General features: G+C 34.7%; 1 protein-coding gene across 1 annotated transcript in view; it reads left to right on the top strand.

Moving 5' to 3' along the window:
* The window catches only part of LOC113087268 (proline dehydrogenase 1, mitochondrial), a 60,110-nt gene that overhangs the window by 38,286 nt on the left and 6,918 nt on the right, over positions 1 to 14,906 (top strand). Inside the window, 2 exon segments of the mRNA XM_074559898.1 lie at positions 5,733 to 5,788; positions 12,127 to 12,256. Of these exon segments, the coding sequence (XP_074415999.1) occupies positions 5,733 to 5,788; positions 12,127 to 12,256 (186 nt within the window).

Genomic DNA, 14,906 nt, shown 5'->3' on the forward strand with positions numbered 1-14,906 from the left:
TCGATTTTAACCAAATATGTACACTATTCATTTTAAAATAATTAAACAATTAAAAAATATAGATGTAACAAAACTCACAAACAACTAGAAAAATAAAATAAAGAATTCCAAAAGTGCAGTATACCTTGAGAAAGCTAGACAGAAAATACCAGCAATTTTACGCGCCTATAAAACCCAGTGACATCAAAAGCGACCATGCTGCATTCACACCAAATGTGAATAGAGCGTCTGGCGTGAATGATTTCAATGTTAAGTCAATGTAAAGATGCGTTTAAGCACGTCTGAAGGTCTCGCGGCGCGGTAGATGCGAATTCGCCTCATTCGCACATCTAGTTACAGGAGATTCTGAGTTATGAAAAGGACCATTGCAAGCTGACAGCGATACCCCCAGCTTTTCGCAGCTGTACCTGAGTGTATATATGTCCACAGAGCTGCCCTGTGTAGAAAAATAGACCAATTGCTTGTAGGCTATGGTCCCCCCAAGAGGGGTTCTCTTGCTTCTTAGCAGACTATTAATCGTTGGATATTTGAGGCTATCAACGCCACCTATGAGTCCTCTGGTCGTCCCCCGCTGTCGGGAGCCAAGGCTCACTCCACACGGGGAATGGTGGCCTCCAAGGCCTTCCTAGCAGGTGTGTCCATGCTGGACATCTGCAATCCTGTGGGGTGGTCCACGCCTTCTACTTTCGCAAAATTCTTTGGCTTAGACATGCCAATCTCTCCAGGTGCTTCAATCCTCTCATCCTAAGCTGTGCTGTTCAGATACACACTAGGCAGGGGTTTGGTAGTCTGGCAGCGTTGGTACTCGTTCCCCAAAGCATTTTTGACACAGCTCGAGTTCCTGAAGAGGAACGTCTCTAGGTTACGTATGTAACCCTAGTTCCTCGAGGGAACGAGACACTGCGTCTCGTGGCCATACCCCCGGCACCCCTGCCGGCGCTTGCTGGTACTCGAAGCTGACGCCAGCTGTGCGGCTCATGCCTTAATAGCTTCCTGGTCACTTACGTCACCCCGCCCGTGCCGTCACGCTCTTCTATAAGACAGATTAGATATGATATTCAGAGTCGTTCATGCTAAACGTGTTCCCCAAAGCGTTTTCGACACAGCGTTTCGTTCCCTCGTGGAACTAGGGTTACATACGTAACCTAGAGACGATTTCAAATAATTATATATTTTACATAATTCCTGTTTGGTAATTATTTTTTATTTGGAATTATTTAATGTTTACTGTATAGTTTGCGATTTATACTCAAATGCATTGTTTGGCACATCCTCATCTCCAACAGTTGCTTTCACTAGATTAAAGCATTTCAATTAGCCATTTAGTACAAATGTGGATTTTCAAACTATTGTGTTAGCAATGTAACAAGATGTAACAAATGGATTTGTCAAGCACGTTTATACATATACTGTAGCAAAAGCTGCTTGTGAAGAACTTCCGTTTTAAAGCACACTTACGAGAATCACATCTTGAGGTTTGTGTGGAATTGATGTTCTAGAATGAAACGGGAAGGTCTTTTAAAGTCATGTTGACCTCAAACTTTATTTTACTCACAAATCCAAAACCGCTACTTTAAAAACCCATTAGAAGTTCCTGAGGGAACCCGTGGTGAACTAGTCTTCCGTGTCGGCCTACAAATTGACGTCACGTCTGAACAGCTCTATGTGCACAGAGTAACATCCCGTCTGTGTTACAAGCAAATGACGTGTCCAGACTAGAACGCTGGGGTTATAATCAACAAAACTGTCTTCACAGCAGAAGTGTGATTATAACAGGAATGCTCAAGTTTAGACACAGTGTACAGTGTGTATTAATGAGAGGATGATGCGTGATGCATGTCAGCCTGTCACTCTCTCTTTCTCCCTTTGAAGATTGTATAGACTTCAAGATGCACAGATGTATAACAGATAAGATGAATTCAGTTGTTTACAGGTGAAAACTGTGATTCAGGAAGAGACATTTGAAGCTATAAGTCAAAGTTAAAGGACTGTTCTGCCACAGAAGGTACTTTTATCTCATCCATCAGTTTGTAAAAACAAACAAAGTAATATTTGTAGTGATGCACTTATAATGGGGGTCTATGAGACATGGCACAGCACTAGAGTAAAATACACAGTGTTTTGAACGTAGAGTAAACTTACATTGAAGAAATCATTATTATATATTATGGACTTTAATTTTAGCCAGAAGCAACATTTTTAATTTATAAATGTCTTGATGGTTTTGTTTCTTGCAAACGTGCTGCTTTTCATTTTACAAGACATTATGTGGTAGCAGTGTTAATTTCGTTGACTAAATATTTTCGTCATTATTTTCGTCACGAATATATTTTTGCCGACGAAAACGAAACGAAAACTAAAATAGAAGGCACTGATGGAGACTAAAACTATGACTAAATTGATTGACATTATCGTCAACGAATAAAGGACGAGACGAAAATAGACTGTGACGAAAATCAAATCAGCAGACGGCAGAGATGCGAGGAATGAACAAAAGAACCGGCAAAACAGAACAGACTGCATGAGAGAAGAGAACCAATCAGAGCCTGACTTATTGAGACGTGAAGCGAAGGTTTTCAGTTTTTATGAGCTCCCGGGAAGTCGGCATTCGAAGAGGTGATAGGGACTTTAAGCAACAGCCTCTGGTGGAACGGCAACGCCATTCTGGCGTTGTATTGCGCCTGCGCGAATTTAACTGCTACTTTGTGACGTTCTAATTTAACGGTCTACTACGGGAGAACAGCTGATTTGCCGGAGTCGCTACAACGTGAGAGGTTAGGTAAATAAATGTTATGTTTTTAGACTTATTTACATCATACAATATTAAAAACTCCTCTTCTGACAAAAGATTGTCATTTAACGCCAAAAGCAATCCTTCTCTTGCTTTTTTAAATTATATATTTTTTTGGATCTCAATAAATGAATTAATGCTGCGTTGCGCTGTTCTGTTTTACCGTTGCTTAGTGACTTTTACGTTCTTGGCTACAGCGGTGTGACGGCAAACTTCCGGTCGCTGTAGCCGTTCCATTCGCAGCTGTTGCTTAAAGTCCCTACTGTCTAAAAGAGCGACAAAATGTCCACAGCTCACTTCACGTTTGACGACGAACAAAACAAAACAAAACAAAGTGTAAAGCACGCAGAGCGCTCATTCGTGGCAAGAACACAACCAATTTGAAAAGACATTTACAGACGAGCCACCCGGACATTTTCTCAAATGTAATTTTACAACGATGTTCTTTTGTTTATTGAGCTAAGCAAAATTGGAATAGTGCAGTGCGTAGATGTTGTAGCATTAAATATTACGAACTGAAAAGTACTGTAAAATAGCCCCTTCTTCAAGTTAGATGCGAGCACAATACTAATACGTAATATCATGATAAATACATTTGATTAATACTAATGTTTAGTATATTTTATAATGTTCTACTTGTTGACAATATCACAAATATTTCTATATTAGTCATGTGAAACATGAATGTTCACATCCTATCATTATACATACAAATCTAGCAATATTGTAGTATTTAAAACATACAATATTGCTAGACAAATGAATACCTTATAAAATCTTGTTACTTTTTTTATCCACCTAGCTGCCAACTTATTAAATATTTACTTTAAATGTATGCACTTATTGTTCAGCTCAGCTGTAAGCTTTAAGGTCCTGGACCTAACTTTATTTTTCTTTTATTGATGGTCAATTGGCAGCTAGTTATTGTTTACATTATCATGACAGTGTTTGTTGCTGCATGAAAGCTTTTGAATCGAAATAAAGACACAGTTGTGTTGAAATAAAGTTGAATTTGTGTTTTATATATTTTGTTTAAGTTTGTTTCCTATACCAGCTGTAAAAAATTGTCTAGTAAATCTGTTATTGATTTTAGTCTTATTTTAGTCGACTAAAATACCAAGCAATTTTAGTCGACTAAAATACCAAGCAATTTTAGTCGACTAAAATACCAAGCAATTTTAGTCGACTAAAATAAGACTAAAATTAAAACAAATCAGATGACTAAAACTTGACTAAAACTAAAAAGAATTATAGTCAAAAGACTAAGACTAAAACTAAATTAAAATTTCGTGTCAAAATTAACACTGTGTGGTAGACTGGAGTGGAGAGCTGAATTATAATTAAACATTATACCATCCATGTGTCTAAATGCCACAAACAAACCTCTTAAATATGTATATTAGATTCCGTCCCATGAACTTCAAAAACTTTGGCATATCTAGGGACTGTTCTCTGCTATGGGTCATCTGACACACGATCTGAGCAGATTCGGTCTGTGCTGCTGAATGATATATGGCCAGGAGAAGCCAGAGTGATGCCAGCTAAAGTTTACTGCTAAATCTGGCAGCAGTGGCTTTTTACCGTCCATTTCACTGTTCACAGTTAATAATTTATTTGAAAATACAACTTTGAACTTACTCTTTGATGCTATAAATGAATATGGTAAATTGTCTGATAAATTCATGCAATAATCGGAGCCTTACTATATATATTTATATATTAATTTACTATTATAGTATTAATATTTTTTATTTATTTATACATTTTCAGTATTTATTTTACTTTAGGTTTTGTTATTTAATGTGCTTTTGACATATTTATTAGTAAAAAAAAAAAATAATAATAATAATTATGTTAAGTGGTGAAGTGGTAGAGCATTGCATCAGCAGCGCAGGGTTGTGGGTTCGATTCCGGTAAAAATGTTGAATGCACTGTAAGTCACTTTGAATGCTTAAATTGATTTATTTGAATATATATATATATATATATATATATATATATATATATATATATATATATATATATATATATATAGCAATTATTTTTATTTCGGTTGTAGTTTTGCCAAGGCAACATTTAAAATTTTAAGTTATTGAATTTTATTTCCGCTTTATTCAATGAATGGAAAAAATTTTTGATTAGTTTTAATAAACAAATGTATAATTAGAAATTAATGAATAGGTGGTAAATAGATAATTAATACATGTTTATGTATTTATTTATGGTTTCATCATGTGTATGTGTGTGATTTTATCAACTATTGATTTTATTCTTTCTGTCAGTCTTGTTTTATCTCAGTCTATCTCTGTCTTGCATCTTGCTTTCCATGGCCATGTGAAGCTCTACTTTTGTATGCCTGACTTGTGGACAAAAGATCTGTTGTCCTCATGGTAAAGTTCATCGGTGTGTCTGCGCTGAGCATTCAGTCCAGGGGTTGAAAAGCACCATCCATCCCTGAGCTATGAAATGCTGTTCTGACCGCACAACACAGCTTTTTCATTCTGTGACTAAACTGTATCTCTGATGGAATTTCCAGGAGGTTTATGCAGCTCTTCAACTAGCCTTACTGCTCAATACAATATATAGCCTAGCTTGTTTGTTTTGTCGGTAGGTTCGCCAGAGGAGATGCTTGAAATATTAATGAACTGCACTCTCATGATGTAAATAGATGAGTACTGCATTTTGATTTGGATATGAACTTGAGGTCTCTCAAAATGACCCCCGTGAAAAGGTGAATAAAATGTCTAAATCACAGTTCAACAATGTAGAAGAGTAGCTGTTTCTCTTCAAGAGTCTGGTTCTTTATATGTGAATGAAATACCCATAACTCTAGTTTAAATGCGTACAAAGATAATTTTATTGTTCTTAACTTTTGGAGAGAAAAAGCACAGACGCTGATTAATGAATCTTTGTAGTGCATGTGTTAAGTGCCTGTGTGCAGGCACACTATCAAATAAAGGCTGTGTGTTCGACTATGATATACACTGGGATATTCAGGTTGCAAAATACATCGATTTCAAGAATTGTTGTATTTACAAACTGATGTCTGTAAAATCTGTATAATAGTAGTATTTTAGAAGATGTAGTTTCTGCTAATCCTTGCTAAAGGAGACTTTGCAGCACTGCTTCAAATGCAAATAGTTCTTAAGAACTATAGGCTTGTTTTGATTCAATTTGTAGTTCAGTAAAGCATGGAATTGAGTTTGCATAGCTAGAAGAATTTGTTGTTTACAGTCTTATACAGTATATATGATTCGGGCCCAAAATTTCCAGACCTTAAGGAGCCACAACGGCAGACAGCTGCATACTGGTGCTTAAAGAAGACTTCAATTATTTTTTCTCCTATATGAACTAACAGCTGCAGATTGTTGTTTGTGCCATATGAGTTCGCTGGCACAGTCAACTCTTTTCCGGATTCATAAATTCTTGGTGTTTGTTAAAGTAACTGGAAATTGCTTATTTTGCACCAGTCTAGTTTCCACCAAAAAGTGCATGCACTGCATGGTCAAATACTCCATACAAACAGATGAAAACTAAACTGTGTGAAGTGCAGCATAAGTCACATGTGACAAAATGCAATGGTAGTTCCCTTGAATGCTAATAATTTCTCATGAAACCTACAACCAAATAACATGAACATTTTTATTTTAGTATCATTTAGATACTATCATAGTTTTAAAAGTAATGTAATATTTATTTATATTTTATAAAAAAAAATGTGTTGAATTTAATTTCATGTCAAATGAAAAGCCTTAAGTCTAAAGAAGTTGTGTTCCAAATTTGACATTGATATCATAAAAAATGAAGTTTCTGTGTTATTTTTAGTCGCTAAACCAACAATGTCCACTAGGTACTAGTAATGCTCCTTGTATGAATTGTAAGGGACGACTGATATGATTTACAATTTTTTTTTTTTATTCAAACAGCAATAAAACATTCTAGATAGGTTGTAAATTATTTTTTAATCAAACATTGCTACTAGAGTATTGTTACAGAAATTTCATTGCATACATGGAATTGAAATACAATGATCATACATGAAATACAATGATCATGAAATTGACATGCATTACATTTTTCACTGAATACTTGCAACATCAATCATACATATACAAACATACATATTCAATGTATTATCAAAGTTTTTGATAAAAACTAGAAAAGATGTTTTGTCTGAATTATTGGCAGCCAAAAAAAAAAAAAAAAAAAAAAAAAAAAATTATATATATATATATACTTTCGTGACTGTATGTGTGATTGTATGTGTATGTATTAGCTTTTTGTAACAAAAGCCAACTTCTTGGTGGGTTTTTTTTTTTTTTTTTTTGCTAAATTTTCTTAAATTAATGAATTACTGTCACTACGTAATGTAACAATAAAACAGTGGTCAAATATAAAAAGTACAATCTCTAAGGTCTCCAATAATATATAGTTTGTCATTAGTTTATTTTTAGAATAGAATATTATGATTTTAAATATGTAATGGCTTTGGGCCCACCGGTGGGCCAGTGACACTTAATATTTTGAATTTATTTTTAGATTTTAATCTTTATATTAATTATTTTTGCAATTTTGTTGTATTTTATTATACGTTTTTAAATGTATAATAAGTTTTTACTATTTTAGTAATAATTTCTATATCAGTTTTAATTATTTTAGTACATCAAGAAAAATGTTGGCTAAGCTTTTTTTTTATATATAAATTGCTTAATTTAATTTATCATGTTTATTTAATGTTTATTTTATTTAAGTTACATTTTTTTAAGTTACTATAATAACCCTGAAATCCACAGCTGGAAAAGACTTCTAAAGATTTAAAGACAAACCAAGGCTTATGGATTTACTGAATTCTTATCCAAGGCTTTGCAGAATCCTCTGAAACAAGTGATATTTTGGTGCTTTTAATAAATGTTGAGCAACTGTCCTGCTGAAAAGGTTTCTTGCTTCACCAGCCAGACAATAATAGTTGAGATAACCATGCTTGCTAAATATGCTGGTGAACAGCATGTTCAGACTTCCACCATCTAGACCAACACCAAACTAGCACTAATGAATGTGAATTCATGCTGTATTATTTCAGCAGGGCAGAAGATCCTGATCTGCTGGAGTGTGTTAATATTGAAGATGGTCCGCGTTTTAACATAGCTTACAAGCCCCCGTGTGACCTCTCCCGCTGAACACGGCACGAGAAAAAGCCCAGGCGGACTTCTGCTAAGCGATGGCAAAAATAGCGATGAACACTCTCTCTCTTCGATCAGCATGTCATTGATGAATTGACAAAAACGCCTCCGGCATCTGACAGTGGACAGCTGATCAATACTGAGAATATGTGACGGACAAATGGAAAAGTACAGGACCAGCTAATTACTGTCACATAGAAGATGTAGTGATCTAGCCCTACAGCATCATGATCATGTAAATTGTCAATAACATAATCTATGTGAAGTTACATAATGGTTAGATAATTTTTTGTAGCTTATTTTATCTTTTTTTTTATTATAATTATTATTATTTATTTTTTATATATATATAAATCTATCCTCTCACAATCAGTGGTGGTCCTGTTGGAAAGAGTACTGAAAATTTGTACTTCAGTACAAGTACTGTTACTTTTCTGAAATAATACTCAATTACAAGTAAAACTACTGGTGTCAAAACAGCACTATTCAACTATTCTAGTTATTTTTTAGCCGGCGATATTTAATGAATCACCAATAAATATTAAAATCAAATCAAACTTTCAATAAAACACTTTTATCCTATTTATCTAACTTCAATAAAATACCTAGAAAATAGTATTAAAGTCCCAGTGACCAAGAAGTCGCAACTGACTTCAGTGTTGGGATGTATTTCCGAGTGAAACTGAATATTGAATAAAGATTGGGGTTTTATTTTAGCACACGTCCTATCCATCTCTTGCTCGTAGCAGACTGATGGTTGGAGGGCAATGGTTAAGGATATTCACTTACCAGATGCCCCCCAAAAACAACAAACCATGCTAATATAACCTCATGATGTGATGTAAATGAAAAAAAAAAAAAAAAAAACCTAACCTTAAGTCCCAGATAACCAGTAATTCACCTTTTATTAATCATTGAAATATTATTGTCTGGGATGCGGTGAGCATGGAGACTAGTGTAGACAGCAAGTTTTTAAATGCTTAGCTTAAATATGTAATAATTAAATATTGCTTAGTGTTGAGATAGTATCCTCAAGTGAAATAAGTATAGCAGGGCTAGTCAACTCTGGTCCTGGAGGGCCAGTGACCTGCATAGTTTACTCTCAACCCTTATTCATAATTTAGAAATAGACAAGAATTCTTAGATTAGCTTGGTCAGGTGTGTTTGATTAGGGTTGGAACTAAACTCTGCAGGACACTGGCCCACCAGGAGCCAAGCTGAAGAGCCATGGAGTACTGTAGAGGCTTGTACCTGGAAAAAGAATTCTTTACCTCATGACGTAACAAGTGGATTCTCCCCAAGCTGTCAAACTGATGTCATCATAGTGAGAAATATCATTCCAGAGTTGGAGGAAATCCTAAGATTTGAAATAAAGATTGTGACCACAGACAATTATTACTATTTATTTTATTATTTTTTCACTACACTGACTTGCATGGCTTACTTGTTTACCACAAGACTACCAGTGTTGGGCAAGTTACTTTTAAAAAGTAATTAGTTACAGTTACTAGTTACTTCTTCCAAAAAGTAACTAAATTAGTTACTCAGTTACAAATTTTAAAAGTAACTAGTTACTTAAGAAAGTAACTATTGCGTTACTTTCATGTAAAATTTAATTTTAAATGCTCAAATGTGACCCCACCTCTACCCCTCTTTAAAGGAACTTAAAATACATGTGCATGTTCAATTATTTATGATAAATCTGAATAGTATAATGAAATGGACACTTAATACAATACATTATTAACAGAAACATGAAACATTGTACACACATCTGAAGTGAGACTAGCCTCCAATCAAATGCCATGTATGTATATATTATGTTTATATAGTGGATCAATGCAAATAACACGATAGATTTTTGGGAACTTTTGATATTTCCTTTTATTGTTTCTTTAAATTCTTGAAGGAAAAAGTAATGTATATACTTCTATTTAGAGAAGGCTACTGTTGGATTATTTGGGCTCGTCGCCATACCTGTCTCTCGTTGACTGACTGGCTTGTGTTGTTCCTTGTGTGTCTTGTCCTGTCCGACTATGCGTTATGATGGGTTGTTCGCAATTCATGAGCGTTAGTGATGATGGGTCGTTCGCGAATGAGCGTTAGTGATGATGGATTGACTCGTTCGCGAATGAGCTTTTGATGAGTCGTTCGCGATTCGCGAATGAGCCGACTCTAAGAGCCGGCTCTTTTAGTTGAACTTCGGGAGCTGGCTCGCATATCTGAAGAGCCGACTCTATTTTTTCAAATTTAGCCTATAGAAATTAAATAATTATGTAATAAAAATTGAAATATTATACTCAAAGTCATTTAAAGAGCCGTTTGTGAGCCAAAGAGCCGGCTCTTTTCAGTGAGCTGAGTCAAAAGAGCCGAATTCCCATCTATGCGTGCTTTCGAACACCCGCCCAACTCTACCTCTGATTGGCTTACAATGAAATTTTACTCTACCTCAGCCAATCGTCAGCATTTATGCGCTTGTCTCGTGCTCTGCCCACTAACCAAGGAAGAACAGTAAAAAAAAGTATTTGCCTCTCGCTCAGAGATCTAGTTGGTCTGATGAAAAAAAAGAACAGCTTCATCATCAGTTATAGTAACGCGCCACATTTTTTGGCAGTAACGGTAACGGCGTTATTTAGATGAGAAGAGTAATCAATTAGATTACTCGTTACTGGAAAAAGTAATGCCGTTAGTAACGCCGTTATTTATAACGCCGTTATTCCCATCACTGAAGACTACCCATCTTGAAATGTTCTGGGAATGTTTTCAGTGGCAAGTTTTATTTTAGTTCCCAGAACATTTTGTTAAAAGGTAGGATAACATTCTCTAAAAACTTTGAAAAATGTGTATTGATAACATTGTATTAACCTCTTACATTCCAATAAAGCTTACATTGCTCAGAGGTCACATTTTGATTAAAAGTGAAAAACCCAGACTTTGTATGTCAAGCTCGAGCGAGAATCAGAATATGAATCCCAACAATGGTGACATGCTTCATGCCGCAATGCATTCTGTGAGGTAATGATGAGTTTTGTGTGACACACCCACAATACACTGCAGCATGAAGCATGTCACCATTGTTGAGATTCATACACTGATTCTTGATGTATGTGTCACAAACAAGTTTTTGTTTTATTCTTGAAATGATCTAATACAATTTCGGCTGGATCTCAGTTTGTTGAACTATCGAGTTGTGATAAACAATGTGCAACTAATACCAGAGATTAGACTGGATGAAATCAGGTAACCATTCCACTATGTGATGATATTTTAATCATCAGCAAACAACCAACACCATCAATTCAAATGTTATCTTGCTGTTTTTACAAGCATTATACAGCAGCAAGAGAAAAAACTGTCTAAGTATTAAATTTTCCAACTAACACTGATCACCATAATGGTGACGTCTAACCAAACTATTACTTTTAAACAGACACAACATCTAAACCTCTCTTAATCTCAATAAGAACTTTTGTAAATGTATAACAGAAATAAATCCAAAGAACTGCTGGTTTGTGATAAGGGAAGCTGGTAATGCTGTTTTTGGAGATATTTAATGAAGTTGGAGCTTCATCAAACATAGTTTGGGTCTTTACTTTCAACCCAAATTTGACATATTGTCCATTCATCTTTGATGGTTGATTTTTGACTTCCTGGTGCATTTCACTTAATCACTGTCAAGTAAATGCATTTGATTGCTTCCATTGTCCTCATTTGTAAGTTGCATCAGATAAAAGCTTCTGCTAAATAAGGATACTAAATGTAAATGTAAATTATATAAAATATAAGATATAAAAATATCTATATTTATAAAAAACTACTTAATTACAGTACTGTGAGTAGTTGTAATTCGTTACATCCACCCCTGCTAACAATCTTAAAATTTGCTGACAAGTGTGCATTCATTCACTTGCTTATGTGCTGTTTATATTTGGGCGTTTTTGGACAGCTCAGTGTTAAAGTGGGCACTTCCATGTGGTCGGTTTGGCAGCACTTAAAATGTGTCCCACAAACCTACGCAATTTAGTTTTTTTGTTTGCTTTTTACTGTTAAACACAAGAGTTTTGCAAAGTACATGCAGACATTTCCAAGGGCCTGAAGCCTGAGGGCGGGCAGAACTTTTTATTTCAGGACGTTCCTCTCTCTCTTTCCTCTCAGAACAGGAGCAATGAGCGAACAGACAAAATTAGAGGAAAGCTGCGGGAACAGCAAAAAATCGCTGAGAGTGTCAACAAAGTCTCTGTGTTCGTAATCATATTTCACAGCATTGGCAAAGTTATTGATGGGGGTAAGAACACACACATGCTGCTTACTGGAGGAGGAGAGACGAATCAGATTGCTGGCAGTAAAACTTTAAAAAACAGAGGAGAGTCGTTCTGCCATGCAATCGCATGTGTGGGCTCCTTTTTCAAAAGATTTCTGAAAGAAACTTCCTGTCACACACATATATAAGACGAAAAAGAGAGTGAGAGAGAGAGAGAGAGAGAGAGAGCTGGCATAATAAAACACATAATTCCATCTGTTAGCATGCACAGCAGTGAAGTTAAGAGCAATTTGGCAACCAGAAATATTCAAATTATTGACAAAGATATGTAAACATAGCTTGGCAGAGTTTTTTTCCTCTTCCTATCAATGGTTGCAGTGCTAAAATTATCTCTGTTAGGACACACCAACAGTTGGAGGTGTAAAAATGATGTGAATAAATGTTCTGGAGAGAGCGAGTGTGAATTTATTTACATGTACTGAAATAAGGTGGTGTTAAACACACACACACACGCGCACACACACACACACACAAGCAGAAAAGGTAGATGGAGCAACAGATGCTGCACATGGAAATGAATCATGTAGGAACAAAAAAAGTGTCATGGCTTTTTCATCAGTCTAATTTCCTCCCAGGTTGACTTCCTTCTGTTGTATTTTGACAAAGGCTAAATTAGCTGTAGTTTTCTCCTTATGCTTCCATTACTCGGATGGTTGTGAAGGCAGAGCTGTGAACAAATAATCTTGTGTTCATTTACACACTGCCCAGACCACAATGATAAAAAATCTATAGATTTTTATACGTCAGTCCATTTTATTTGGCAAGGATGCATTAAAAAGATTACATTTAAATCGTAATAATATTTCCCAATATTAACTGTTTTTAATGTATTAAATAGACTTGGTGAGCATACGATGCTTCCTATAAAAACGCAGATAATTAAAAACTTCAAGCACTCTGTTATGTTGCTTGTAATATGCCTCTGGTCATTTTATTAAGTGTTTACTTGCCATGAATACATTTAATAAATCAAGTAATGTTTACTTTTCTTAATGGCTACATGCCATTCAACTTATAATTAATCTTTTGCATTAATATTACACTTTTACATGATTTTAATCATTTGCATTCATATTAAGCTTTTTAAATTATCAAAAGGAGTCTTAAATAACAAATAAGTTTTTGTAGTGGTATAGAGTTTGGCATCAAGAGTATCAACTTCTGACAATTTGTGACAACACTATTTGGTTAAAGTAAAAGTAGTCACAATCACCACTAATAATCTACCTGTGAAAATGTAAAAGCCCAGTGTGCTGGCACAAATTCCCTGTTCAGGTTGTCTGGCAAAGGAAATGCTGTGACAACAATTCATTTTAAATTGTGTTCTGATATGCTTCGGACCGAAAATAAATCTAATGTGGTCCCATGTTAAGATGCTGCAACAAGATCCTTTGATATTTCTAGTGATGTTTTGGTGCATCTTCTTTCATATCTCTAATACCACTGTTGAGAAAAGAATAAAAGAAGCTTTACATGACTGAACATGACTTATCAATGTTCTTTGTAGGCAGAGAAGTTTTGAAAATGCTTCATGAAGACTCGCTATTGTGGTTAAAATTTGATGACATGCAGTCATTGTTAGTTAATCGCAAGTAGTTTAGCTTGATAAGTATACACTTGTATACAGGGAACACATATTCATTTTTAACAAAAGAGTTGTCCCTGAACAAACTCCTAACTTATGGGTTGGCTTAAGGGATCTAAACTACAGTCATGCAGAATAAGGCATTAATATGTGCTTTATAAGTAATAATAAACAGCCAATATGCTAGTAATATGCATGCTAATAAGAAACTAATTAATAGCTAAAATTTGGTCTTTAAAACAAAGTGTTACCACTGTCAAATAAACCAAATACTGTTGGCTCCTTTATGAATTGCTTTTGTTCCTCTTTTGTAAGTCATTATTTTGTTGAGATCCATGAGATATGTTTGATGAAAATAATCTAACAAAAAAGTTAGCATACTATAAAACATAGCTAGATTTCTTTTGATGCTTTCAAATATCAGAGGTCAGAAGCTCATTCCACCACAGAGAATCGGAGAGAATGAAGGTTCTTGGAAGTAACTACTGTATGTCCTGGTTGTGATTTGGACTGGTGCTGCTCGTTCAATAAGGGAAACGGTAAGTTAAATGTATTTCATTTTACATAAATCGTAGCGTAATGCAGTCATAAAGCTCAATCCTGTTAACAAGGATATTGTAAGAAAAATAATCAGACAAATATTAGTGTTTTATTAATAACCAAATACCAACATTTGGTTCCAAACTTATTTATTTAAACTAAAAAAATAATAATTAAAATACATACATTTACAATTTTTATAAAAAATAATAAAATAATAAAACAACCTACATTATTTTAAAATGTCTATTTAATAATTATTTTATTGACAAGAGTTTACAACAATAATGTTTACATTTTTTTATTATATTTTATTTCATGTTTATTGCATGTGTGATGCCACTAATATCCTACACTATAAGACTCACTTACAGTCACAGTAATAATGCAGTTAAGGTTAACCCTTTGAAGTCGATTAACGCATATATGCATTTTGAGTCATTTTCTCCTGATAACCCCGAAAAGAACTTAAATTATGTTGTTTATTAC

The sequence above is a fragment of the Carassius auratus genome, chromosome 5 (genome assembly GCF_003368295.1).
Source record: "Carassius auratus strain Wakin chromosome 5, ASM336829v1, whole genome shotgun sequence".
In the NCBI taxonomy this organism is placed as follows: Eukaryota; Metazoa; Chordata; class Actinopteri; order Cypriniformes; family Cyprinidae; genus Carassius; species Carassius auratus.